This window comes from Centropristis striata, chromosome 20, assembly GCF_030273125.1.
Source record: "Centropristis striata isolate RG_2023a ecotype Rhode Island chromosome 20, C.striata_1.0, whole genome shotgun sequence".
Lineage (NCBI taxonomy): Eukaryota > Metazoa > Chordata > Actinopteri > Perciformes > Serranidae > Centropristis > Centropristis striata.
The window spans coordinates 10,508,575-10,535,195 of NC_081536.1; the positions used below are offsets into that span (position 1 = coordinate 10,508,575).

At 37.4% G+C, this 26,621-nt stretch overlaps 1 protein-coding gene across 1 annotated transcript in view; it reads left to right on the forward strand.

The window, feature by feature from the left end:
- Nucleotides 1-553: 553 nt before the first annotated feature.
- lmbrd1 (LMBR1 domain containing 1) overlaps nucleotides 554-26,621 on the forward strand; it is a 56,113-nt gene continuing 30,045 nt past the window's right edge. Inside the window, exons 1-7 of the mRNA XM_059359167.1 lie at nucleotides 554-651; nucleotides 2,283-2,459; nucleotides 3,618-3,681; nucleotides 15,894-15,991; nucleotides 16,974-17,041; nucleotides 20,204-20,292; nucleotides 25,175-25,248. Of these exons, the coding sequence (XP_059215150.1) occupies nucleotides 586-651; nucleotides 2,283-2,459; nucleotides 3,618-3,681; nucleotides 15,894-15,991; nucleotides 16,974-17,041; nucleotides 20,204-20,292; nucleotides 25,175-25,248 (636 nt within the window). The 5' untranslated portion in view covers nucleotides 554-585. The remainder of the gene's footprint in view (nucleotides 652-2,282; nucleotides 2,460-3,617; nucleotides 3,682-15,893; nucleotides 15,992-16,973; nucleotides 17,042-20,203; nucleotides 20,293-25,174; nucleotides 25,249-26,621) is intronic.

Below are 26,621 nucleotides of genomic sequence, written 5' to 3' on the forward strand. Positions count from 1 at the left end.
ACTACAATCATGGAAAAAAAATATTAGACTTCTTTCTTCACTTTATTGTTCATTGGTCTTTCCTGGTACAACTAAAGGTACATTTGTTTGGACAAATATAATGATAACAACAAAAATAGCTCATAAGAGTTTAATTTAAGAGCTAATATCTAGACATTTTCCATGGTTTAGTTGATGATGATTTTGGTTATTATCAAGAAAACCATGGAAAATGGCTAGATATCAGCTCTTAAATTAAACTCTTATGAGCTATTCTGTTGTTATCATTATATTTGTCCAAACAAATGTAGATTTAGTGGTACCAGACATTAAAATGAACAAGAAATTGAAGAAAAGGGGTGGTCTAATATATTTTCCATGACTGTATCTACTGCTTCTGGTGGAGAGGTAGACTTTACTGTATTTTATCCCGAAGCTGTTAAATTATACAGGTCACCTAAACGGCCGTAATCATCAACACATATGACATATGGACATTATCAACAGACATTATAGGCTTTCTTGGAAGACGTCAGGGCTCCTGCTCGAACTCCACCGTGCTGACGTCAGCGGGAGCACGTGGGTTTGTTATTGCAGGAAGTGAAGATGGCGGATCAGTCGTTGCTCTCCGAGTCTTTGCTCGGATGGTCTATTTTCACCTTTATACTTTTGGTAAGCAAGTTAGAAGTTGTATAGTCGCTTATTTAAGTAGTGGAAAGTGACACAATTAGTTTGAGATGTTTCAGCTGGTGAAACGGTTGCGCGGTTACCGTGTTTACCAGCGCGACATGGCTACGGTGTATTAACGTCAATACTGGCTTTGGATTGGTTTTAGCTAACATTAGCCATGACACACTTACAGTAAAGATGCTCCGCTTATAGGCTTTTGTTTACAGGAAGCGCCCAGTGTGATATATATTCCGTATAATTAGAAGTAAAGGAAATGTAAAACACCACTACGTCGAGAATAGTAGGCGGGTATTTGTTAATTTTAATCAACAGAAAATTAACATCTCCGGTTACATGTTTCTCCGTAACCGCATCCAACAGTGGTATGGCGCAGTTAGGTTTCACCACAAGGGTTTAAATTGTTATGGTTTCCTGGATTAATAATGTGCTGCTAAAAAAGAAAAAAATCTGAACAAACACACACATATGTTACCTTTCTGTTTCTGTGAATCACATTTTTTTAGTGGTAAACTGAAGTCCTTAAAGTTGGTCAGCTAGTTAATCTGCTGCCCAGTTTAGCACTCATTATATCAGCTGCCACTCAGAAGTCACATGGCTAAATCAGAAGCCGTCCAGAAGAATGCCTGGATGCCAATAAATTGCTCTGCTTCCCTACCCCACCACTAGCATCCCTTTTATTTGAACAAACCTTTCAATAGATCTTATTTGGATGCAAAGCCCGCGTCATTACCTGGCAAAACAAGCAGCCAGAGGCTTAAGGCTGCGGGCCTTTAATTGATCCTGTCTGTGAATGGCAGGCCTTGATCTAAAGGGACTAGTTTTAGCAGTGTCCTCACTTCTTACAGCTTGTGTGCCTTGAATATGACCTTGTCATTTTGGAGACCCTTATTTGCTTCTCTCTCTAATGAGTTTCCTGCCTGTTACAATGACAATCCCTCTTCCGTCTCTTTTGTGTGTGTCTTTTTAATGTTAAACAGCAACAGAATACATTAGCAAATTCATGAATTAATTTTAAGTTAAAAAAAAGAGAAGTCAACTTTGTGTTGTTTCCTGTCAGTCCTAAACAATGATAGTTAGTCGGCAGTCACTCGTGCTGAGAGGATAAGGGGAAGCAGTATGATATAATCAGATCAGCTGTTCCCTAGCACCTGCAGTCAGGATGTTCTTAGTGTGTAATTCCCAACTGGTTGTGTTAACACTTGGCTTGAGTATTTCTTTTTGGCCATCAGCAACACATACACTGAAGCTAGAGTTTCTAAGCAGTGCTGAAAAGGTACACTATTGTGAACACAGTACAATGAAGTTCAATAGAAATGTAGCACTGCAACAGTGATACATGTTAATTGCACATAAGTAGAATTTGTTGCAGGGTATTAAAGTAAATTGCATCATATACAACAGTAGTTTCAACCCCTGTGTTTGTCTCTGTTCATTTATTAATTTTATTATTTCCTTATTATTTCATCAACCCAATTGTTTTGTACTGTATATATACTGACTTTCAGATTTACTAATAATATTTTTGGGTTATTAATTTCATAGATCTTTTATGAATCAATTTTAATCCTCCACTTATTTTATCTTGATTATTACATGTTTTCCTCCCTGTTTAGGTAATCCTGGCTTTCTGTTGGGTCTACATTCGGAAATTTCAAAGTCGTCAGGAGAGTGAAGTTGTTTCAACCATCACAGCAATATGTGCACTGGCCATCGCACTGATAACCTCTGCACTCCTACCAGTGGATATATTCCTTGTTTCATTCATGAAGTATCCCAATGGCACCTATAAGGTTTGTATCTGTTCTTCTAACAGTGCCAGTGAAATCAATTTGCGAAATGCTAATGAGTTTACCTGAGGCAGCTTTTAACTTTGCTTTGTAATTTTCTTAGAATTAGACAAAGTGGACACTGTTTTAGTCCTATCTAAAAGCCGAATGCATTTCTTGGCTCATAAATTTTTTGCAAAGTCATTGCATTTGTTTCTATCTGTTTGAAGATTTAGCAAAGTGTGTAATGGCAGCTTCATTTGAACAGCAGGTAATTTGTTTCTTTTTGTGGGTTGTGAGCTGCTTTGACTGCTAATGGGTATTTTTGCACCATTTAGTCATGGCCATGTTAGAAAGGCTGATTCACTTAATCAAACATGATTTATTGGCAATCTCTTGGTGATTATACTTTGTAATAAATAATACAAATAAGCAAAGAGGCATGAAAGCAAGTGGTGGCTTTTTTTCAGAAAGTAGTACAGAAAAGTGAAATAATAATAGCTTTTGATAGGAAAAGATCATCTGAGCATGTCTCACTATGGCCTCACAGCAGTAAGAATCATGACACTGCAGAAACTGACACAAACATTTTCTTTCAGGCTGTTAGTGTTCAAAAACAATACTTGTCTTTTAATCTTTGTTTCTATCCAGAAAAGTCATTCTTAAAGTAAAGTGCAAGCCGGTGATGGACAATTTCCCACACCTGTGCTATGCATGAATAAAAATAGATTTAGACAAAGGTCTGACAACTCTGAGTTATTCCCCCAGTGTCTGTCAGCTTTGCATCATTCTCTGTCTATGCCTGACTTCAGTTTGTGAAACTAGATCAACAAAGCTGCCTGAGCTCCACTGCTGTAGCCCATGTGTCTGCTTGATAGGTGTGATCTGCCCCCTTCCAGGGTCTTGGTTTCATTCATTAATTGTGTGCTTTGTGCTTTCTGTTTCATGCTCTGTCTTGAATGGCTGTAAAAGCATGATAAACTAATACGTGACGCAATTTATAGCATTTACAGATAATACACCATACCTCCCTCTGTGTTCATGTTAATAATCATACTTTTTTAATATTAATTATTGATCTTTGATGTAATTGATGCCTTTTCATTGATTTTTTTAATGTGTCATTCCTTTTCCTGTTGAACTTGATTTTAATTTTTACCATTTCCCTTCGGTAACATCCAGGAATGGGCAGCAAACAATGAGACGAGAGGACACATTGAAGACACTGTGCTGTATGGATATTACAGTAAGTGCATTCTCTTCAGACCTGTCTGTGTGACTGCACATACATAGAAAAGTAAAATGATTATTTATGCCAAAAATCTTAACTTGAGATAATTGTTTACTGAAGTATACAACAACATAACCAATCGTTTTCTGAATTAGCTCTTATGCGTGATATTTCAGTTGACTTGTGAAAATAAATGTACCTCTTATTGGGTTAGCAGTCTAACTTTGGAATTCACACTGGCACTCATTGTTTCACACAATTGTGACCCATTTTCACACAAGATATCTCTTAGGGCTTTCCTTGATTAAAGAAATTCTTAGTCAACTGTTGTTCACATGGTTTTGGTAACTAATCAACAAGCTGATTGAATAGACTGATCTGTAAAGCTGAGTTCCTCCACAAGGAATCATGCAAAAGCATCACTTTAAATCTTAGGTTTACAAGTTTCTTAGAAATAAGTCATTTAGCATAAAAAAGACTAATAGATGAAAGAAAGTCTTAGTCTACTAAGACCAAAATGGCCAATTAGTTGGCTTATCGACTAAGAGGGGACAGCCCTAGGATCTCTGTAGTTATTGCACATTTTAGCTGCTATGGAGCAGTGTTGCTCAGACTATTACCTATAAATATATGAAAAGCCCATACTTAGCTAGCTCTGGAATCAGCAAGCTACTGGTCTTTTGAAAAAATCTAACTAAAACTTAGAATAAAACATGGCCTTCAAATGAATGAGACTAATAATACAATGAACTAAAATGGGCAGTACTGTTGAAAAGGCCTTTTCACCGGGTAGTGTTAATGGATGGACTGAACAGTTTGTTTTCCATGATGATGCAATATATCAGAGACATCTAACATTTACAGTGTTTCCTGGCGAAAGGCCCACTATGGTCATTAAAATGAATGGAATTTGTCAAATAGCAGGCAGCTTACATTAGTCAACTTAAGCTGTCAATAATAAATTAAATTTAGTGTTGCATATTAAGTGTGCTGAAATGTTTCTGGTTGGATGTGACTTGTGCAGTAGATGGAGCACATACAGTCCTATCACTATATTACTGGTAAGCACATGGTGAATTGTTGTCATGACCTTCATATGAACACATTTTAGGGTCAATGATATTTTGCCCACTATGTCTTAATGATGGACAGTGATGATCACATTCACTCACATCTTTACACCATTTGCAGTTTATGCTATGCATTTCTTGTATATGTGGCTGTGTTAAACTTTTGTTATTATTGTCTTTGGTCACTGGTCACATATATTTTCAATCATGCAAATGTTTGTAATCCCTTTCTTCATATATTCTTTACATAACCTTGCAGTTCTTGTATGATGTAATGATGTATAATTTAGCGTTTGCAAATATATTTTAGTGATTTACGTACATTTTCTTTACTGGATCCTATGAATTAAGTATGCTACTTTGCATGTATTGCTGTTGCATGTGACTGATTCCAAACATCATGTGAAGGAGGAAGAGGATAGGAAAGTCCTGTGCGAACATATCAAGTTGATAATCATGTTTATAGGACCGGTTATTCAGGTTACCATAGCAGTGGTGAAAACAGATGTCACCAAAATACTGTTCTTTTGAGTTCATTGTAAGTGATTGCAACATTTTGGTGCAGTCAGTATTGAGCACTAATCTAGGTGGAGGCATTTTAATTATTGATATATTATTATTGGCTGTTGCTGTGGGTCTGGTTATGTTTCCTACACAGGTGTGCTGTCTTTATCCTGTGTCTTTTAAAGCCACAAACACCAAATGGTCTGTCAATATAAGTGTTTTCACTGAACTTAGACTAAGAACCGTGCAGGCATGTGCGAACTGCACTTGATTCACATTTGTTTAGTCCTCCTCTTTGCTTTGCACCACACGTTTTTTGCACCATGTTTGTATTGGTTAATGAGATTTGGTGGTCTCGTGTAATCCCAGCCTAACTTCAATCTGAACAGTAGGACTGAACGATTTGGTAAAATGTTTTTATTGTGTATTGTATGTAATTGTGATTATTTTGACTGATATTGCGGTTGCTTCAAGATATTGGTCAGTAGGATCACTGTTGCATCCTAGTTTAACAGAAAAAAAAGTTAGAATGGTGACTTTTTTGCAAGGATATGCACCAAACAAAAATATATTAAAAATATTGCTCGATTTGGATATTGTACTCTTCCCTTTTGCTATAAAATTCCAAGCCCCCTGAACAGAAATTCATAAGTGAAAACACCTGTGTGAGCGTGCATGGCCTTTATAAAAATGTTTATGGAACATTTGCACAACATACTGTCAATGTACAAAATGCAAAGGTGAAACTGATAAGCTTAACGATGGCTCAGTTACATCAAGCGTTCCATATAGCTATTCCAGCGAATCAGCATGCACAATTAAAAAGGGGAATGCAGCAATCATTAATGTTATTGAATACACCTGTGCCTTTCTTACGATGTCAAAATGTTTGCTGCGAAAAAGGTTTATTGTACGCAGGCCAGAAGTTCTCCAGTTCTCTTAATGTCGCCATCTACAGGCAAGTAAGGTAATAGCTTATTTAATTTTGATATTTACACCACCTACAGGCATTAAGTATTAGAGCTGCTGTTTGGGTATTTTGAATTTTTTAACAATTTACTCTTTAATCGCCTGCTAATGTATATTATATAGCATTCAAATGGGATGTGCTATCAATCCAGCTTGTTGCAGTAAGAAAGTTTTTAAGATTTTAACAATGAATTATTCTCGATGTGCCTTTTTTTCCTGTACAAACTTGAAATGTTTGGAAAAACTGAGTTTGTTGACAACCTTAATGATCATTTCAGGTTTTGTGTTCCTTGCCTGTTTGAATTTGCAAAACAATTCAACAAAACCAAGTTTTCGATTTTTTTCCCCTTCCCGCTTCCAGAAATGTAGCTACAGTATCACTTAACAAAACAGCCAGCAGCCACATCCTATCTTGCACTTTCACAAGTGTGTTCACTTTTTCACTTGTCTGGTTGTCTCATTCAGTTTGCCTTCATAATAATTAAAACTGGAACTAACGACTTGTTTTTTTGGCTTGTGGCATACTGTGTTGTATCATTAGTAGGTTTGTGGAGTGTTCAGTCAGGCATATTGGACTTATCCTGTCTGATTATTTTACCATGAGAGAGGGCATGCAGATCACTCCACAACTCCAGTATTTGAGCTTGGTTGCAATTCATAGGAACAGTAGCCAGGCCATTTGGATGATAAATTCTGAACTGAAAGCTGTTAGTGCCACTGAAATATCTAAATGATTGTCATATTAAAGGATAACATGAGTTTGTTGTCTTTGACGATAGCGAATTCAGTCATGCCAAAGACGCTAGATCACACGTTTTCTAACAGATGCTGGCTTAAAGTGCCTGTCAGCAACACTGTTATGTACCGTCTGTTCAAAAATGCCAAATGCAAGGAAGACAAGCTGTCTCCTTGCCCAGACAGCCCAAATCAAAGAAACCACTTCAACTGGTATAATGACATCAGAAATATTGGCTTTCACAGACCATGAACACTATACGTGAATCCAGCAGTCAAACCCCCACATATTGTCCTCTGCACACACAAGTATGATTTCATACACATCTAGGCTTAGTCTTGAAAGCAGGACCATGTCGCATCAGTAATTTAATTCATTTAATGGCCAAACTGCCTGGAAACCACGTTTATATTTGAACAGTTACACTTAAGAAATATGTCACACATCAAAGAAAGAGGTAGTTTAGTAAAGTAGAAGGTTTGAGAGTGACACTTAAGTCACAATATCTATGATTGTTTTTGAGTGGCAGCTAAAATTACTTTGCATTATGCAGCACTTCATATCCCTTGATAGGTTTATTGTTAAATACTTTGATTCTATATTGTGTGTTGAGTTGGCACTAAATTCCAAATGAAGTTTGTTCAAGCCATTCACAGAAAAGAAGGAACTCGCATTTTGTTTATTTACATTTTCTTATCCAGCTAGAAAAATCTTGGAGGTAGTGAGGGTATGCATTCTATGAGCTAGGAGGGGGATAACAGAGGGGCTTGAAAGAGTTTGCTACTTGCCTCGAGCATGTATCCATGTGATCATAGCTCTGGGAGTGTGTGCTGCAGAATGATCTGCTTGCAAATTTGTTGTGGTCTTGTAACCTTTGGCTGTTGATAAGGGCAGTTGAGTATTTGTAAAACTGCCTAAAATCCAAAATCAGTAGTCTCAGACTCTGGCAGTTTTTATGAATATTGTGCTAAGCTCCTCAGAGCAATAAAGCTGTAGTGCATTTTAAATATTTTAAATGCATTCCCAGATTAGATATGCCAACTACTGAAGCACCATTTAACATATGGCATTACTCATATATTTGCACTGTTAGCATGATAAGGTTTGCAGTTGTTTTTCAAACATTTGTTACAGAATTATATTAGTGAGATTTTTACCAATCAGATTCTGATTGTGATTAGTATAAGCCAATTAATATTTTAACATTATATGTAAAATAGGATCCATAAGACATTTTTCTGCGCATATATAGCTGCAATGAAGTTTGTGAAGGTGACATTTTGTGTGAACTGAGACTGAGCAAAGACATAGGGAGTAGGCTAAATATGAAAATATGATAAATCTAATTTTGGCTACATAGTCCATTTTACTATCCTGTTGTTGATGTTTGTGTGGAAGCAGATACTCTTTCCTCTATTCTCTTTGAGGAGCATTGCTTTTTTGTTTGCCAGTAGGTGGAGACCTAGCTCCATGTGTGCTACATGCACCGTCTCCTTACAAATCTAACCTTTAAAGTTGAATTTTCTTTAAGGCCATATTTGACAGCACTGTCCATTTGTCTCTTCACAAATGGAATAATTACAGGTTTGACGTAGATATCTCCTATTTCCTCAATTGAAGCATGTTTTTCCCTCAAGGTGATTGACTTGCATTCAGTGGTGATCACAGTTAATAAGCATGTGCATTTCTAGTGATTTTTTAAGGAACTCTCTGCAGGATTTACTTGATGTTTGCAATTATTTAATGGCTGTACATAGCTATCATTTGGTGAATTTCTGTCAGCTGTTGGTTCAGAAATATGTACATTTTTCTCAGTGTTTAATCAGACCTATAATTGACACTGTCAACATTTCTACAGCAGTTTTGAATCCACTTTTCTACTGTATAATTACCCTGTAAGTTTTACAAGCCCAGCGTTGTCATATTGGAGAAATATAGTGGGGAAATGATAATATACCAACAAATCCATTGTTAGTTTTGAACTGTTCATTTTTTTTAAGAATCCACAGTTTTACACAATGAGTGGGATTGGATGACATTGTGATATTTATAGGTTATTTTGCACCCTTTTGTTCATTAAAGTGCATGTGTGTTTATGTTAAAGCACTGTCAAAATTTTTGTGAAATTTCACAGTTGCTCAGCCTGTAGATGGCTACAGTACACGTTAACAGTAACATCATAAGTAGGTCAATGCATATCAGATATGTTGCATCTTGGGGAGATAAAAGCTTGCATTTCTGACAGCGGAGTATAGTTATTTGCATTAGGATGCTATTTGAGATGAAGTAGAAAATCAGAGTACTAGTGATGAAGAGATACTGGCTATATCTGTGATGACAAAAGACAGGAAGTGAAATATTTTTTATTGTCTGCATTTGGTCATAAATTCTACATGGTGTAATGTTAGATAAAATGTACCTTCAACTTGACAGAGGGCATGAATGTGTGTAAGTGAAACACCCACTTCCTTTTCGAGCCCAAATAGCTTTTTGTGATCTTTGATGAACCCTAAGTTTGAAAGCCTATCCTTTCAATCTCCAGCCTCTGTCCATTTATACATTTCCTTGGACTGCTCAGTACTTCAAAGCAGTGGTGCATAAGACCCTTAAGCAACAGGGCAAAATACCCTTGGGACCTTTAAATAAATCATTGGCTTTCTCTCTGCCTTTTTTAATGCCATTTGTAGGGAAGAAGTTAGAAAGGATGCAATGCTCTTGTAAATACACTCCAAGTGCTCTCTTTTTGTCTGTGATTCTTGTCCTCCTACATGTGCTGACGGAATTTTGGAAGAAAGTGGTCGACTAGTGCCCCTTTTAAGAGCATTCTGAAAACATTGACAAATTGCTGTTTTATTTTGGAGGGCAGCTCAGTGTGATACAAAGGGGCCTCCAACGATAAGAACATTGTCCAGTGTGCATAAGAAAGAGAAGGCAGTTTTTCTGCCACTGTGTGCAAAAACCAAAAGTGATAGTTTTTTGCTTTTACCTTTGTCTCATTTTAAATATTCGAAACAGGGATTCAGACATTTGGATCATGAACAAAATGTTAAGCCTGTTACCTCGCAATGATAAAATCATCTTAAGGTTGATTCTGAGACTGTTACGTTTAAAGGATAACAATATATTTAATGAGGATCATTTCAGTCTAGTTATCAAATAATTTTGACAAAATTAAACTAATCTGACTCACCAGCTGTTATAAACCTATTATTGGTTGCCTATTTTAGGCAGCATTCTCCTCCCCTACCGCTATCTCTGTTATCTATTTTGCAGGAGCATCGTCACTGCATGCTGGGCTTGGCACCACCCAAGAAGACTGTGATTGGTTTAAATAAAAAAAAAACAATCAAGCCAGAGCATTGTTTAAGTTATCACAATGATAATGGGTGCAGCTAGTCCATTCTCCAGCTCTGACACAGTGCTGTGGAGATAGGTCTGGCTATGTGAGACTATACTTAACAGGACATTTTATAGTTTAAAAATAAACTTAACATACTAGGTTACCTCAAACATATATTTGACATATATATTTCATCTTAAAACAAAACTTTGTTTATTGCATTTTTAAATAAAACTCTTAGAATAACCATTACAAAAGCCATAACTGAAGTTTTTTAATGATGATTGATCTTGATGATTTGAATAAGGCTGAACTCTATACAAAAGGAGCCAAAGGAGAAAGTCAGTTATGATGAATTGAATGAATGAACACCTCTCTCCCACTGTTACAGTAAATTCGAAGGTTTCTGACTGTGGCAGATGATGCATAATAGTCATCACTTCATGATAAACGTTTCCAGTACTGCACATGGTTCCAATAAGAAAGCAAGGTTGACTCAGTAACAGAAATGTGTGTTTTTTACTTGAAAAATTCCGCACAATAGAGTTAAAAAAGATCCACACAGCTTCACTCTCTGCACTCTTTGGAAGACATGCCAAAAGTCATATGTTTTAAAGGCTGGATTAATTCTCCTCTCTGCTCACCTGACAGTGCTAATGATGTTTTAAAAAGGCTGAGGCATGTTAGTGTATTTAAGCATGGATGTAAGCTGTATTTTTCTATTTTTCTACTATGAGAGGTCTTTTACAAGCTTTACTTACACGTTGAATCATCTAATCCCACTTTTGCTTTAATATAAGGCATTTATTTTTTTCGGTTGTAATGTATCTACTGTCAGATAGCATTGTGCAGTATGAGAAACAAATAATAGCAAAATGTATTCTGCAAACTGTTCTTGCAGAAATGCTGGTTGTGCTCAGTGGAGCTGTAGGTATAATGGTAAGTGCACACTGGTCTTCTGGCTCAGAAAACATTCTTAATGCGGTGCATTAAGATGTTGTTCCTTGAAAGGCGTTCTTCTAGATCACCTCACTATTCATGTCATTCAAGGCTACTCGTTGAGGTCGATGGTCTCTACATCCTGTAACAATGGACAAGGAGGCATGTGGAGTCCATTTGTCCTACTGAGGATATTGTGGCTTCTATTCAGCCAAACAAAAAACGTCATTGAGCTATGAAGTGAAACAAACTGGTATACAATATGACAACAGGATGTTTTAGTTTGTGACAGTCCATTGTCAAACAGATGGCGACAACCTGGAGAGTCGTGTTGTTGGATGCTAGAGATCTACATGCAGAATCAGCTTCTGCAACACAACATAGGCTTGCAGAGAGTCCGTTTGATGTCTGGAGTTGGGTTTACTGCTCAGTGCCATCTTGTCAGTTTGGAGTCAATAAATCTGAATTTGTGTGACAGTGTGGAAAGTGGTAGGGGATGGGTGGGCCAAGCAAGTGGCAGTCAAAATAGCTGAGTGTGATATCCTAAGAAAAATGTCTGTCAATGCAAATAAGCTGCTAATGTACTGTAAGAAAGGGAGTTTGCGCAGACCTTTTGTTATGATATTGTGTTTATTCTTAGAGTATCTATAAGTATTGCGATGCTGTGATGTTGGAGTTCAAATTTTTTAGTAATACATTAATTAAGAAAAGCAAGCTTTCTTTCTTCTTCTTTGGATAGTGTTGGGGTGTCTGAATGTTTGTGTTGTTACTGTTACACTTTTTGCCATACAGGGCTGCTCTTTGAGTCCAAAATTCCATAGGAATATGCTATTTAGTACGTTAAAACAGTATGAGATCCGAATTGAAAACCTAAGTGTGCCATGAACTAGTTCCTATATTACACTATTGAAACTCTGAAAATTACTCCAGCATAAATATCGTACAGTCTTCTCATTCACATGGATGGGAAACAAGTAAAGTGAATGTGTAAAATTGTTTTTTCAGCCGTACTCTTTCATGGTTTAACATTAAAAATAGAAAGTACATGGCATAAATATATAAACTAAAATATTCTGGAGTCAATTTTATAATAGTATCATTAAGAAATTATTATTTGAAACAATGTGTTTTTTCCCATCTTTGAGCTGCATTTAGTGGCTTGATGACTCCAAAACAAGCAAACTCACAGCAGTGAGCCTTGATACTCCATCAGCTTGTCAAGTTCTTTTGTCTTGAATGTTGGCAAACATCTGTTTACTTGAACACATTCAGCAGAAACAGAGCAACATTGGCTTCATATCAGCATCCTTCATGCTACCTGTCAAGTTGAACTTTAGTATTCGCTCGTGTTTTACCCAAGGTTTGCCCACCCCTCAAAAATGGGGCCTCCCCTGATGTTTACTGGAAATTAAGAGTGCAAGCTCCGAGTGTCATACCTTTCAGCAAGTGTCTGCACAGACAGATATTTTCATCAGTCTCCGGAGTCCTTTGTCAGAAACAGTGTTGCTGTGAGAAATCTCCCCTGGCATTTAATTTTCACATAAAATGTAATACATTTTGTCTGACTGCAAGCGACAAGAGTCCAGCTGCTAATGCCCCTGTGGAGAGCCACAGTAAGATGAGGACAAGGGTGTAATGTTTCTTATTAAGAGTGAAACTACTGCTGCTCTGAATGATATTTTGTAATAGCTGTAATTGTTGTAAATAGCCACAAATGATTATTAAAATATAAGTTTCTTGTGTTTTAGTCCTCACATTGTTTCCCCAGTTGGCACTCCATTGGTAAATGGAGACTTTTATAGCCACCTCTCCCACCAATCCTCCAAAATATGTTTATTTTTTGCTTCCCTTATGAATAGCTATATAAAGGGTTAAGCAAGGACATTAAATTATTTATTCCTCCACTTCTCTGTCACGGGGATAAATGTGCTAAACTTTTATCCCTGGTCAGGCGTTCTTCCCAGAAGAAGATCTGCTTAGAGAGTAATGGATGATACATGGTAATGCAGTATGACCTATTCTCTCAGTATGTTAATATTCATGGTGTTATGATTAATTTTACCCATTGCTTTAACCCACAAGCATATGCCAGCGGCTGCATACTGTGCATGGCTTGCATTTATTGGCTCCTGGCATCATCCTAAACTCAGTTTGTCTGGCTCTAAATGAGTGTAAATGGATACCTTAGTGGAGCAATGAGCATGTGTTTATTGAAAGTAATGCCCTGTCACAATCACAGCTGGCAAAAAGCAAGCCACTATAACAGTGACATTCATTTGTCTGCGGCAGAGAGAGCATTTTGTGAAATATAGTCCATTTCACAGGGGGACATGTTTGCACTTGCTTGAGGCCGTGCTTTACTTGACTGATATGAAACAGTTGTTGTCCACATGTGCATTCAAAGTGAAGTGGTGGACTGGTGTTATGGATTATCAGGAACATGTTTTCAATTTCAATTTGATGTGTAGTTTATCATGCTATAATGGAACCATATAATAGACTATATATGGGCTTATGTTTGGCTTATATTTTTCTTATTGAAGTGACTTTAAATCAAAGCCTCTCATGAGTTAAACAGTACTGCTGTCAGACAAAACTTCCATTTACCATATTAGGAAAAAAAGTGAAATTGATGCAGTTGCAGTCACCTGTTTGTCTTCCTGCACATTCTTTGAGTTTACATCACAATGTGACTCGTGCTAATGCTTCACATTATCACCTCAAGCAGGCATTGAGCTATGCCAACCATGTTGCTTAGCACATCTTCGCGACATGCTTTTCTTTGAGTTATTTTGGGGATGTCTGAGCTGTCTTCACCGACATCCATTTGCTGCAGAAAGAGAAGCCCCCAGCTTGAAATAGCGTCTCTCTATTTAAGTGTTTTTGCCTCACCTCCGCTCTATGAATTCCTAATGCATTTGAATGTTGGTCTTTTTCTCTAAAAAAGCGTCTTGTACTGGCAGAACCAAACAAACAAGAAAGGCTTGGATCAGAGAGAAGCGACTTCCTCAACCAAGGACAGGTGTAATGCATCCACTGTGTCCATTTACACAGAAAGTCACCGGCTCGAGTGAATGAAATAATTTTCCGATGCAGATGGATTTTTCCTATTGCAGTGGTAAACACTGAAATGGGACTGATGATTACCTGCTTTGTGAGTTTTGCCCAAAGCATTATTAAATACAGCAATGACAGAAGGATTATGTGTTCAAATACAAACACCTCTGTAATTGAATCAATTGTTAAGTGCTCTGGATCACAATCAGAACAGAAACAGCGGCATGTGGTTTGGTTTACCCCAAACGTACCCAGTGGTATTATTAATCGGCTTTTACAGACAGCACTCATGTGTATAAAGACTGCTATTAATGATGTGGCTTGTAAATGTTAACGGTTGTTGGAGTGTGGTTTTGGTCTACTTATTATCACAAGATGAAGTTAAGTTAACTGAATTATTCAACCAAAAAGGGTTTGTCAACCATACACACTTGCTTTATAACCCCATTCATCTACTAAGGGGTGGGAGATGGTGAAGATTGTACTTGTTACAAAAAAATTGATGTATAGCATTTTAGTTGATAACATTGATCGCCAAATTTAACAGAAAAATATTGTATGCAAACAAGGGCAAAAGAAGAACTTAACGATTAGTGAGCTATCTAAAATAACACAAATAGCAGAAGGAAAGGCTAAGTATCATGTGTTGTATTTTTGGCTAGATGTGAACATCTTAAGTATTACCACCTCAATGAAATAAGGAGCTTTTGTTTCTTGTATCATATTAGAGCATCAAAAAATAACCATTTTCGAAAAGGCTTTGATGGAAGTCATCTGCTGTCATTTTGCCATGTCATAGGACCTTATAGATGCTTAACAGTTTGTTTTTTAACATCAGTGGTTGTTGTGTTTCGTCAATGCCTTTTTTCTTTAATCACTATACTGTAAGTGTCCATTTATTTAGCGTAGGAGAATTTCAACAACAGCCGGTATTTTATTTACAAGTTTAGGTCACATAATCCCCATATGTTCTGTTTTTCCTACAAAGTAGCAGGATATGGCTGCCTAAAAGTGCTTTTTTGTGTATGACAGTACAAAAATGAAAAAGTGAAATTGACAAATTGGCTTTGTGGAAGAGTACAAATGTGAGCTGCATCATTATGAAAATGTATTAGTGGATGACTGAGTGTAATTTAATGTTTCACTGTGGTATCAGTGGGTCTCCATTAATTAATTAGCAATCTCTACTCTTGATTTGTAATTAGAAACTCAGATTTTAAGAAATCGTGTAATGATGTCTCCAAAAATTCCTTTACAGTCTCTGACACTGCTGAATGACATGTTTCCGATTTCACAACTGCCATTGTCATTCATAAATTAAATAGAGGGTGTGGCTGAGAGGGGGAGTTATATAATTGATGACTGTGTATGACATGTAACCCGATGAGGGGAATTAAAGCGTTAAAGCAGAAATCTGTTTTGATCTGTACCTTGCCTTTATCCTGTCATGGGAAATTCATCATCGTTTCAAGTGGCTGAACAGGGCACATCCCACACTATTAAAAACTTAAATTGAGAATCTGAATAAAAATAATATGTTGTTGATATTGATATTTAGTGTGCACAAAAAGAAAGCTTTAACTAATTTAAATTCTTCTATGTGTCCATGCAGCACTTTACTCCATCATACTCTTCTGTGTCTTCCTGTGGATCCCATTTGTTTATTTCTACTATGAGGAAAGGGATGACGACAACGTGAACAAATGCTCGGTAAGAATTCCCCCTTTCTTCTTCTTCTTCTTCTTTTTCACACAGCACTGTAGACTGCTTAGATTCAGTTCTGAGGAATTCAAATTTCATTCAAATGATTGAGGTGCAGCCGGCCAATATGTTAATGCAAAATGTCTTCAGGTAATTTCATTTTAACTCTCCAGCCAGCTTATGGCAACCCATTTGTTTGCACTCATTTAAACATTCTACATGAAAACAGTGAAACAAAAAATGTCCTTCCTTCCATTTTTATTTGTCCAAATCTGGTACTGCATTTACCTTCACAATACAGCCATGCCAAAGCAGGTTTTTATCAGCAAAGTGCATGACAGATTATATGTTTCTTCAATACTTTTGCTTTAATGATTTGTCTGATGTTTTGTCAGTATTTGGTGTCCGGTTTGGGGTGTGGACAGTTCCTTTTAAGGGCATGCAGACGCACATATCACATTTATCATGTGTTTTAAAAAACCTAAATTGGTCACATTAGTTTCATAAATGTTAGTAATGCTATGTGGAGTAATGTTTAAATGATTTTTGTGGCAGTAAAAAGAGTTGAGTTGTCAAACCTTTCCACCACTGAATTAATACTGTAAATTATAGGCAGCATACTGTATTGTCACCTGAAACATTTTAAATCCCTATCTTTAAACGTCTTTTTAGTGAGTGATGTACCAAACACCAGCTATCGCACAGTGCCTTTTCTCCTTTCCGTGTGTCAGTTTTGAGCTGACAGAGGCACTTTCTCTCAGAGACAGGGAGGTCTTTTGTATTGTTACTTTAAAAGCACCTTGAATAGCACTGGGAGTGACATGTTATCTCTGCCAGGTCAAACTGGATCTACACTGACTCTGTATAGCTCTCACTCACTATAGTCCTTAGCTAAATGGAGTACGACCCCCTTCCCCTCACTCACAATGAATAATAATATTTCACTTCATGGCCCAGATTGACCAGTTAAATTTTTTTTCTTTCATCGCAGCAAGTGAAAAACGCTCTGAAGTACACAATTGGATTCGTCATTGTCTGCGTGGTGCTCCTTTTAATTGGGTAAGTTGGAGACATGGATGGCTTCTCCTGCATCACGACACGATAGGTGGAAGTGGGTGTGGATATGTCATTGTGTTGAGTTAATGAGAGGAGGACCCCTTCAAACAGCTACAGTATCATTTGTCTGGCCATGATAAGCCATTCAAGAGAAAGAACTATAGACCTCTGTCTAAATATAGGCTGCATTCTTGTCTATCTGATTCTGAACTAGATTCCTTGCTTTTTCTCCGTCTAAAAAGCGCATGTGGAGGGAATATTGAGTATTTTTGGTGACATTGTATGTTGTATCTACGAATCTATATTGATGCACATTCTCAGCCACGTCCCTGCTTTTTTTTTTTTTTTACATTGTTTGTGTTCAGCAGCACCTGTACTAAATAATAGATTTCTTTGCAGCCGTGACAGCAACATGCCTGGAGTTCAACTCCTACGATGGGTGCAATGTGCTTTCTCAACCATTAAATGGTGTATTAGAGGAAGGCTTACCTGGTTTAGGAAAGTAAAGGACACATGACTATACTTTCTTACAGCTTAAAGTTTAGAAGTAAGGGCTTTTTTATAGACAGAAGCAATTTAGCACCTCTTTTACCTCATGAAGTGGAACTATTGCCGCTTTGTTCTGGCAATTGTTGCTTTTGTCCTTTGATTTTCAACAACATGATGGCTTTTATCCTGCTCTGCTTTTGTGATACTGAGAACATAAAGGCTGTGTTTGGTGACTGTTCACCCAAGAGGTCTGTTTGATGGCTTTTTGTTTGTTGTCTTTATATCTTGCAAGGTGTTAAACTCCTTAAATGACCCCTGATCTTGCACTGCTACAGTTTTTATTGTTATTATCATTATTATCATTATTACTATTTGCCACTGCTGATAACAAACCAAAAATACATACTTTTCCTCTTTCCTGTAGTGCTACTAATCAATCTAGATTGCTCTGGTGTGAGTAGCCAACTGTTGAAGACACCTGTCCTAGAGAGGTCTGCCCTTTTCTCAAATATAACAGAAGTAAAGGAAACTTGGCTTGTGGTGCTCAAAGTGCCAAAAATAATAATCCACAGACCTTGTTGTGAGCAGCTTCCTGTAGAAACTATTTTATTTCTTTCGAACTCCATCGTAACTATATCCAGCTTTTAACACTCATTTTTTCTGTTCATCAACAGAAGATTATTTTATGCTTTTAAAAGATGTCGGTGGCAGCCCCATCGTCGTAGTGCTTTCAAAGAAAATATCACACCATTAACTGTAACTTTAACTTGGCAACAGAAGTCGAGCTCCGTCAGATAAATCTGCATCTCATTTTAAATCTGCTTGAAAATGACTACCGGCATTTCTTTAACATTATTCAAGATGAATAGGCAAAAACATGAATAACTCTTAATGTTTTCTTTCTCATTTTTAAAATACAGTTTAGAGTTTGAGAAAGTTACATCCTCGCTGCAGACATAGTTGTGAGGAGTTCAGTTAAGGTTAAGGTTACTTTCATGAGGCGTTCTTTTCCGAAATTGAAAAATGACACACAACATGACCGACAGGAAACACATTCACATGAAAAAGATTAAGTGCAAGTGTGAAGCCCTGAGGGTAGCCACATGATGCTGGGGCAGATGTGGCCTACTGAGACCTGAAATTTCATCTCTTTTTTTTGCATATGAGCCAAAGAAAAGTATTTAAGATGCTGAGCTAATGTCTTTCACCTCCCCTGGTGAAGGTTTTATTTATTTATTTAACTTTTACTGTTTTTGAACTTCTGAAAATACTAATTTTAAATTCATAGAGCACGGTCATTTCTGCTGTCTGTCAAAAAGGATTCATGATAACTATTCCAAAAGTAATAGAATCAAAGTCTGCACTGAAATTGAGCATCAATACTTATTATCTTTTCCTCACTGTAGCTTGTATGAAGAATTGTTGACAAATTATGTTTTAAAATATTTGCCCCACAACACTGCGGAGCTGTTTGGATACAATTTATATCTCTCTCTGTATAAATAGAACTTTAGATTAGAAATAAACCATGAAAATGATGTTGGCCTGTCTATGTGAGTGATGGCCAAATGTGATTGTATATTGTAAATTAATGGAAGCTAGGAACAAAACACTAGGTCATCTCTTCAAAGAAACACAGAAATAAAGGCTAATACATGGTGATATAGGAAGATTTTTGTATAACTTTAAGTGCTGATGTTACTCGGAAGGTCATAAGAGCCATGGTCCTAAGCATAGAAGGCTTATGCAGCTTAGGCTTATATATCTTATGCAGCATATGTGTTTTTTGTTTGGTCCTTTGCCAAATAAAGCGAAAATTATAGGAGGATTACAGAAGTCTTTTATGTCAAGAATAGCAATTAAACCAGTGTGCAAGAATGCAGTAGGATCAAGGTGGATAAGAAAAAGGTCAATATAAGGGTTTGCAAGATCCTTTTTATAAAATATGTAAGTCCCTCGTTTGCTGTAAACACCTTATCATCTCATTCAACACAGGTGGATATTTTTTTTATTTATATTTATGAAAGAGAGAGAGATTGGATTTATTTCTTTGATATTTTTTTTTTTTACAAAGTCCCATTTGTATGATTCCTTTTATGTAACAAGACAAAATGAGAAAAGAAACAGTCTATAGAGGTAGAGAGGCACAGGTCCATTTTTACAGCATGCAGATAAGTATGAAAAAAGACATTTACCATGGAGCTTAGAGGTGTCCTTGCTGGAGTGGAGAAGATACTGTGAAAGCTTCTTTGCCCATTTCTGTCCGAGCATTATGCTTTATGGGACATAAAAGGGTCGCTGTAGTGGGACATAGATGTTAGACTAGAGGTACATTTCTATGTGCTGCCCAGCAGGTTTTTAACACCATACAGGGGGAAAAAGCTTTATTGTCACTTATTCCAATAGGAAAAGCTGTAGTATATCTTTCTGACTGTATTTATCTTGCTTTATTCTCTCAGTAACAGCGGTTACAGTGGTATATGTTTATAATTTGTGTTATGATTAAACATGGACGGATTTTTATTTCTTTATTTTCCTTTATGTTAGAAATCCATGTGTGGCTAATAGAGAAAACACACCAATTTCTAAAACAATCACTGGCAGTACAATGACTAAACTTGGATATAACCTAAAGCATTTCACCTCACTTCTAATTTATTGTTTCATTGCTTTCAGAGCCTTCGTTCCACTTCAGCCCCCACCTGATCAGAATTCCACCCAATGGGTGAAAGTGCAATACCTTTTTGAAGAGCTTGGGAGTGGTCGTAAGTACAGCCTTTTTTTTCCTTTTTTTTTTTTTTTTGCAAATACCATCGTCTTCCTTTTATTATTGTTGTAGCCATGGATATCAGATTTGTATTTCCGTTATTTCTTGGTACTTCAGACTACTTAATATATTCCACTCTACCCCTTCATTAGCCATATTTGTCCCTTCAAGATACATACATTGCTCCTTTTCATTTATTTGTGTGACATTCTATGTAATATATTCAAACTATTTTACGGTGGACATAAATTACTCATGTCCCTGAGCAATGAAATGTATGTGCTGAATGATAAGTAGAGACAATTCTTCTATTAAAGGCATACAGGAACAAATTGGAATGCATCACAGTTGTTTACAGTAATTGGCAGATGCATATTTTGATTGTGTTGTGATTTTAATAAACCAAATAACTTTGTAAAATAATGTACAAGGTTAATTTAGCACAGTTGCTCAGATACAGTGTTGATTTTACACATATTCAGATCACATACTCAATCTTCTATGCATGTAAGATAATAGAAAAAAAACTGACACATTGTTCATTTATTGATGTATGTTCACCACCATAGTCAAAGTCCAAAATGTAACTGACCACTCCTTGTTGTAGATTAACTCTTTGATTCAGTCCTCACTAAATGACTCAATAGCTTTTTATATGAATATTTGAAAAGCAGTGACTTCATAGCCTCGATATCAATCTGCAATAGGAAATTCAATTTTCCAGTTATAAATATTCCACTTATGATGTTTGACTGTTTGATCCAAACACTGTGGAGACAGCCTCCTTGGGCTTCTTCACTTGTTGAACAGGGCATTGCCAAATGTGGACTCCTAACAGTCCTTTGGCCTTTTGCCATCTGGGGATCAAGGAGGAAGTTGAACCATCTGCCTCTCTTCACAATAGTGGAACCCTACATGCTCTCCCTAACCTTCCTCCCCTGGCACCGGGGGAAATTGCTCGGCTGCTGAGGAGGAAATGCGAGGATCATCCCTTTTCTAATTCCTCGTCTCTTCTCTCTCCAGATGGGAGGTTAATTGAGTAAAGGAAAGGCACTTTTGCCACATAACCCTGCTGACTGCTTTGCAACGACTCATGAAAGCCATGTACATTTTTAACAGCTCCAACATTACATATGTTACAATGATGCCCAAATGTACTCCAGATCAGTAGCTATTTATGTGAGAATTCAATACCACAGTACAGTCTTGTGTTTTTTGCCGTGCCTCAAGGTGAAGTGTAGGTGGGATTCCAGCTTTAACTAGGAAGAGTACTTGGGTAAGAAAGATTCAAACTGACCCAGACAGACACGTACAGACATCTATATTCAATGTATTTGAGCAAACCTGAATAATTCTACCATGTGTTTCACTCTCTTCAACCCTCTTAGATCAGTGTAGAAAAAGACTATAAGTCAATCTTAGCCTGGAGTCGGTTTGTGTTTCTGAAAGTGTTAAGACAGGTCTTTTGTTGGACATATGAACATTCATAATAGTGAATATACAAATAATTAAGAAATATGAAATTTGAAGAAAGAAATATGAAAAAATCAATACATGTTGGAAGATCAAGCAAGTGTTTTTACTTGCTGTAGTGCATATACAGTAAAACAAATCGCATACAGTATAACTTACATTAATGGTGAGTAGGGATGGCTCGTGACCACCTAGTCATGTCTGATACTGATACTGCAACCTTGAGTATGTGCCAATACCATTTTCATACAGTCTTTTTCGCTCTCTAAAAGAACCAAGCTCTAACAGGGTTGATAAAAAGTTTGGAAAATGCTTAATTTTAGCCATTATCTTTTCAAGGTTAGGAACATGCTTGAATTTGAATATACTCCTTGATTTTATTTTAGCATAATTTGGTGCTTCAACTACACAATGACTCACTTAAAACAAAAAAATATCCAATCCAAGCTGCTGACCAGTTACCACAGCAAACTGTGTGCTTCTGAATGTTTTATGTATCTCAGAAGCAGCCATCACAGCCATTTAACTCAGAGAAACTCAATGTATACGAGAGCTTCACTGAACTGCTAATTGTTCCCATGCAGCAATCTGCAGGTCAGAGTGCCAGAGTACCTTCTATGAATCTGTGGGTGGCATCCTGGAGAGGGGCACCACCTAGATCTGCTAAGGGACATCATCGCCTGAAGCATTCTGGCCTTCCTGCATTTTATTGCATTAAATTAATCTCTATGTTTTTGCCCTCTCTCTCTATTTACATTTTATATATTGGCAATGTGACTACATTAAATACAAATCATAATGCAACCCTGATGATATTTTGTCAAAGTTCCACATGCTAGTGAGTATCATGTGTAAAATTAGATTGTTGTGCTTTCAGACTGAGAATTAGGGTTGAGTGTAACTCTAGTCATATATGAGGTACCACATTTTTCAAGCTTGATGTCTTGGAAGCCCCTTTTTACTCAGTATGTTACATCTTTTTGTTACCTTTCTTTTCTCTGACCTGCCTTCAGAAAACATTAAGTCACATGCAGTAATTTCTACATTCATAGTCTTGTATGTTTTTGTTTTTTACTCAGTCAAACCATAACGTTTCTTATATAATATCGTATACATAAACCAAAGATTTGTGTTTTGATAACAGATTTTTAAAGAGCATTGGTAAAAATGGAGGCTATTATTTTTTTCAATCCATTCAAGGCTTCAAGTGACAGATTCATGGTGATGGAGTTGAATAGACGCTGTTGATCTCATCTTGATTGATTATTTTTTTTACACTTCCTGCTGTCCCTCAAGTTGTCCCTCAACTGTGAAATTATAGCTACAATATGTACAAAACACCTTGTGAAACACAAACTACAAACTTACCCTATTTCTCAAATGAATTTTTTTTTTTGCTTTAACTACATAAAGAAAAAACAACAAACATGGTGGCCTCTACATGCTGTTGTTTGGCATTATGTGGTCATCATTGCAGTCATACAGTGTACTCTATCCCGCACCTTGAACATAGTGCTGCATCCTGCTCGCTTTTTCCGTCATTCCACAGAAGTAGGGGGCTCGGGCTAAAGGAGCTCCTTAATAAACATCTCTCTGTACACGGCTCATGCATGCACACAAGCCTGAAGGGCTATATGCAGGGTGAGATAAGAGCTACCTCATTCCATTGCTGTTGGAATCGAAGCTGTACAGATGTGGAAGCAACAACGATAATAGACAATATTCCCTCTGTTTAATCCCCGGAAAATCTGCTCAAGAAACCAAGAAGAGTGGCAGGAAACATCTATCCCTTTGCTTTGTCTGGAGTTCATGAACAGAGTGTTCTCCATGCAGAACATGGAGCCATTGTCTATTTTACCAAGCTCACCACTAAACAATGGCTGCAAAATCGCAATGAAACACTCGGGAATAGGAAACATGTATTCAAATGTTAATGTTCAGCCCAGCTGTCAGACTTCAAAGTTTTCCTTTTTGCATACAATACAATAGGGAGCAGGCATATAATTTATCTCCGTTTTCCACCTCTTTGTCCTGCTGCTTGTGAAATGCCTCTAAAAGAAAGTGATAAATGTTATAAACAACACAAATTATACATGCCCTGAATACTGACTTAATATTCTCAATCAAATGCCACTGTCAAGGAGAATGGCAAGCAGGGAGCCACCTATGCCCATGCTGACAGGTGGGCTGGGCACTATGAAGGTGCTGCTGAGAGGATGCGGGATATCTATAAAGGGACAACTGTGTCGCTTTTTACCTGGAACCCTAGAACAGGTGGGATCTTGACAGGGAATAGAGGCAATCAGTCTCTCCATCAATCCCTGTCTTCTAACTCCAGCTTTGACAGCTGGTGTGACACCTACTGTTGCCCTTGCCTGATGGGTGGTCCCCTTTCTGCCTCAATCAAAGGTGACACGCGTCAACTCAACCTACATACATTGAAACACCCAGCTGGTTTTAAAAACCGATCATGATCAATGTGCGACATGATGACGATGACAAAAACAGGTGACCAGATGTGTCGCCAGAGGAAGACTTTGCATTCATTAAGGGGCAGATATTAAAATCAAGACTACCGGAAAACCAGCATGACGTTTTGTGCTCTGTCCTTGTGAATAACATTCATCCCAATTGCCATCAAGGAAATTAGTTCCTTGACATTTTCCCCTTCAGAACATGAGCAGAGAGATGCATCCTTGCAGTTCCAGATGGGCTGCATTGTTGGCGTCAGGTGTGTGGTCGGTTCAGATGCAAGACTATTACATTTGGATTTTCTTGTTATACTGCAATGATTCCCAGGGCTTCATAATGACACTCAAGACATTGAGAGGGTAATTTCACTTAAAAAACATTTCTTAGTGGCAGACAAAGAAGTAGGCAGTCAGTGAAATTATACTGATTCCAGACCCTGGCTGTATAAGATAGTACCTGAGTTTGTGTCTCAAGTCTGGTTCAAGCTCCTTTTAATGCACAAAATGACCGTTTTTACCTGTGGAATCCCCACTTAAAAAAAAAAAAAAATCTACCATTTTGTGATGTAGGCTCTCAAAAATGTGTATTCTGTTGTAGCCCTTATAACATCACAATAGCATCATGAAAGTAATCTCTTTGGACCCGACAAAGCTTCTCAAGGGCCACAGAAGACGTACAACTGTTTTCATAAGCTGGGTAGTCCTTCACATGAAGAGAGAACCGACCTTTGAGTGTCTCCTTCAAGCACATCCACAATTTCTTTTCACTATTTAGGGTGTTGAATTGAAAGCTTATGACAAACAACAACAAAGACTATAGTAAAAGTATGAAAGTGTGAAAGTCAGCTGTTGGTAGTTTGCACATGTAGCAAAGAGTCCACTGATATTTCTTACGAGTTCAAATCTCTAATGGCTTTCCTCATTTCTCTCCTGCAGATGGTCTACCTGCTCTGTCTTTCTCCATCAGCTCCTTGACCTTGATTGGCATGTTGGCAGTGATCACTTACACGGTGAGTTGGGACCTGAGACAAGTGCTTGATGTTGTTTCATGTGTCAGTGGAGCTATTTCTGCACAGTAATTAAGGCAAATCATCAAATGGGATAATTTCCAAATCCTACCAGCCCTGCAGCTTAATAGGCCCTGTGCTCGGGGTTCGGGACAGTCCGTGGCCAAGAGGTTAGAGAATCTGGCTTGTAACCGGAGGGTCGCACCACTGCTTCCCGGGTGCAGTAATGTGCTGCCCACTGCTCCTAGCATGGTCTGTGTTCACTGGTGTGTAAAGGGATGGGTTAAATGCAGAGGTTGAATTTCCCCATTGTGGGACTAATAAGGGAATCGTAATCTTAATCATATTGAGACATCTGACAAATAAAATGTTTTGAAGTATGAAGAAAGACGAAATAGAACCTTGTCTTTATCAGATTTTTCACTGGATGTCTCATGGCTGCATGTTTTTGTAAAATATAATTTGATTGGCAGTGCAGTTTCTTAAAGTTTTGTCTTTAACAAATGATTTCCCATCTTCTTGGTTGAGATGTACCTGGTGATGGAGTGGCCTTTCAGGATTAGTAATGCCTTGTGATTTTAGAGCTCTGGCATTCAATTGCTCAAATTACTCAGACCGCTGTCTTTCAGCTGAGCACCCAAGACTTTTGCATGATGTATGTGCACCCTTCACAGGCTTATCAAACACTTATCAGCTGTCTATTTATATATAGATATAGATATACCTCAGTGTCCATTAATATATGCCTATATTTTGATTCCCTCAGCATTCTGCAGTTTTTCTTTTTTTTCTCCAAGATCAGAAAAATTGACTGTGCTGTAACACTTGCTAATGCTGTCCATTTTTCATAGCCGTTATCTTGGTAACTAGACTGTGAATATTCCCTGGAGGTGGTGGCACTGGTGTGAGGGTGGGAGAAACACAATAATAACAGAATAGTGCCTACTGGGGAGAAATACAAAAAAAAAAAAAAACTACTCGGGTATCAACCCAGGGAGGGAGAGTAAAAGTGACAGCCAACCCCAATCTATCCAGTTTCTGTTGAGCTCAAAGAGTCCTATTTGACAAATCACACAACAATTGAATGTGGAACTCTTAATGAATAATGCACAACCTAGTCAAGTAAGTTGTAGAAGCAATCTCGCTTTAGGACATATAATCCATCTCAGCTGGGATTGTATCCACTGTTTTCTCACTTTGCTTCTCACAGTTCTCTAAAGAGTGGATAATTACCTAGTGCATTTTGAGGATGTAAGTGTGCTCAGATTTGCACTGACCCCATGTTGATATTGGCTCTGTGAATGCCCTGTGGAAATCAGAACTCCCTGTGCGTCCTTGTTTTTGATGTCTCTTGTTTTGATGAAGTCAATCAAAGA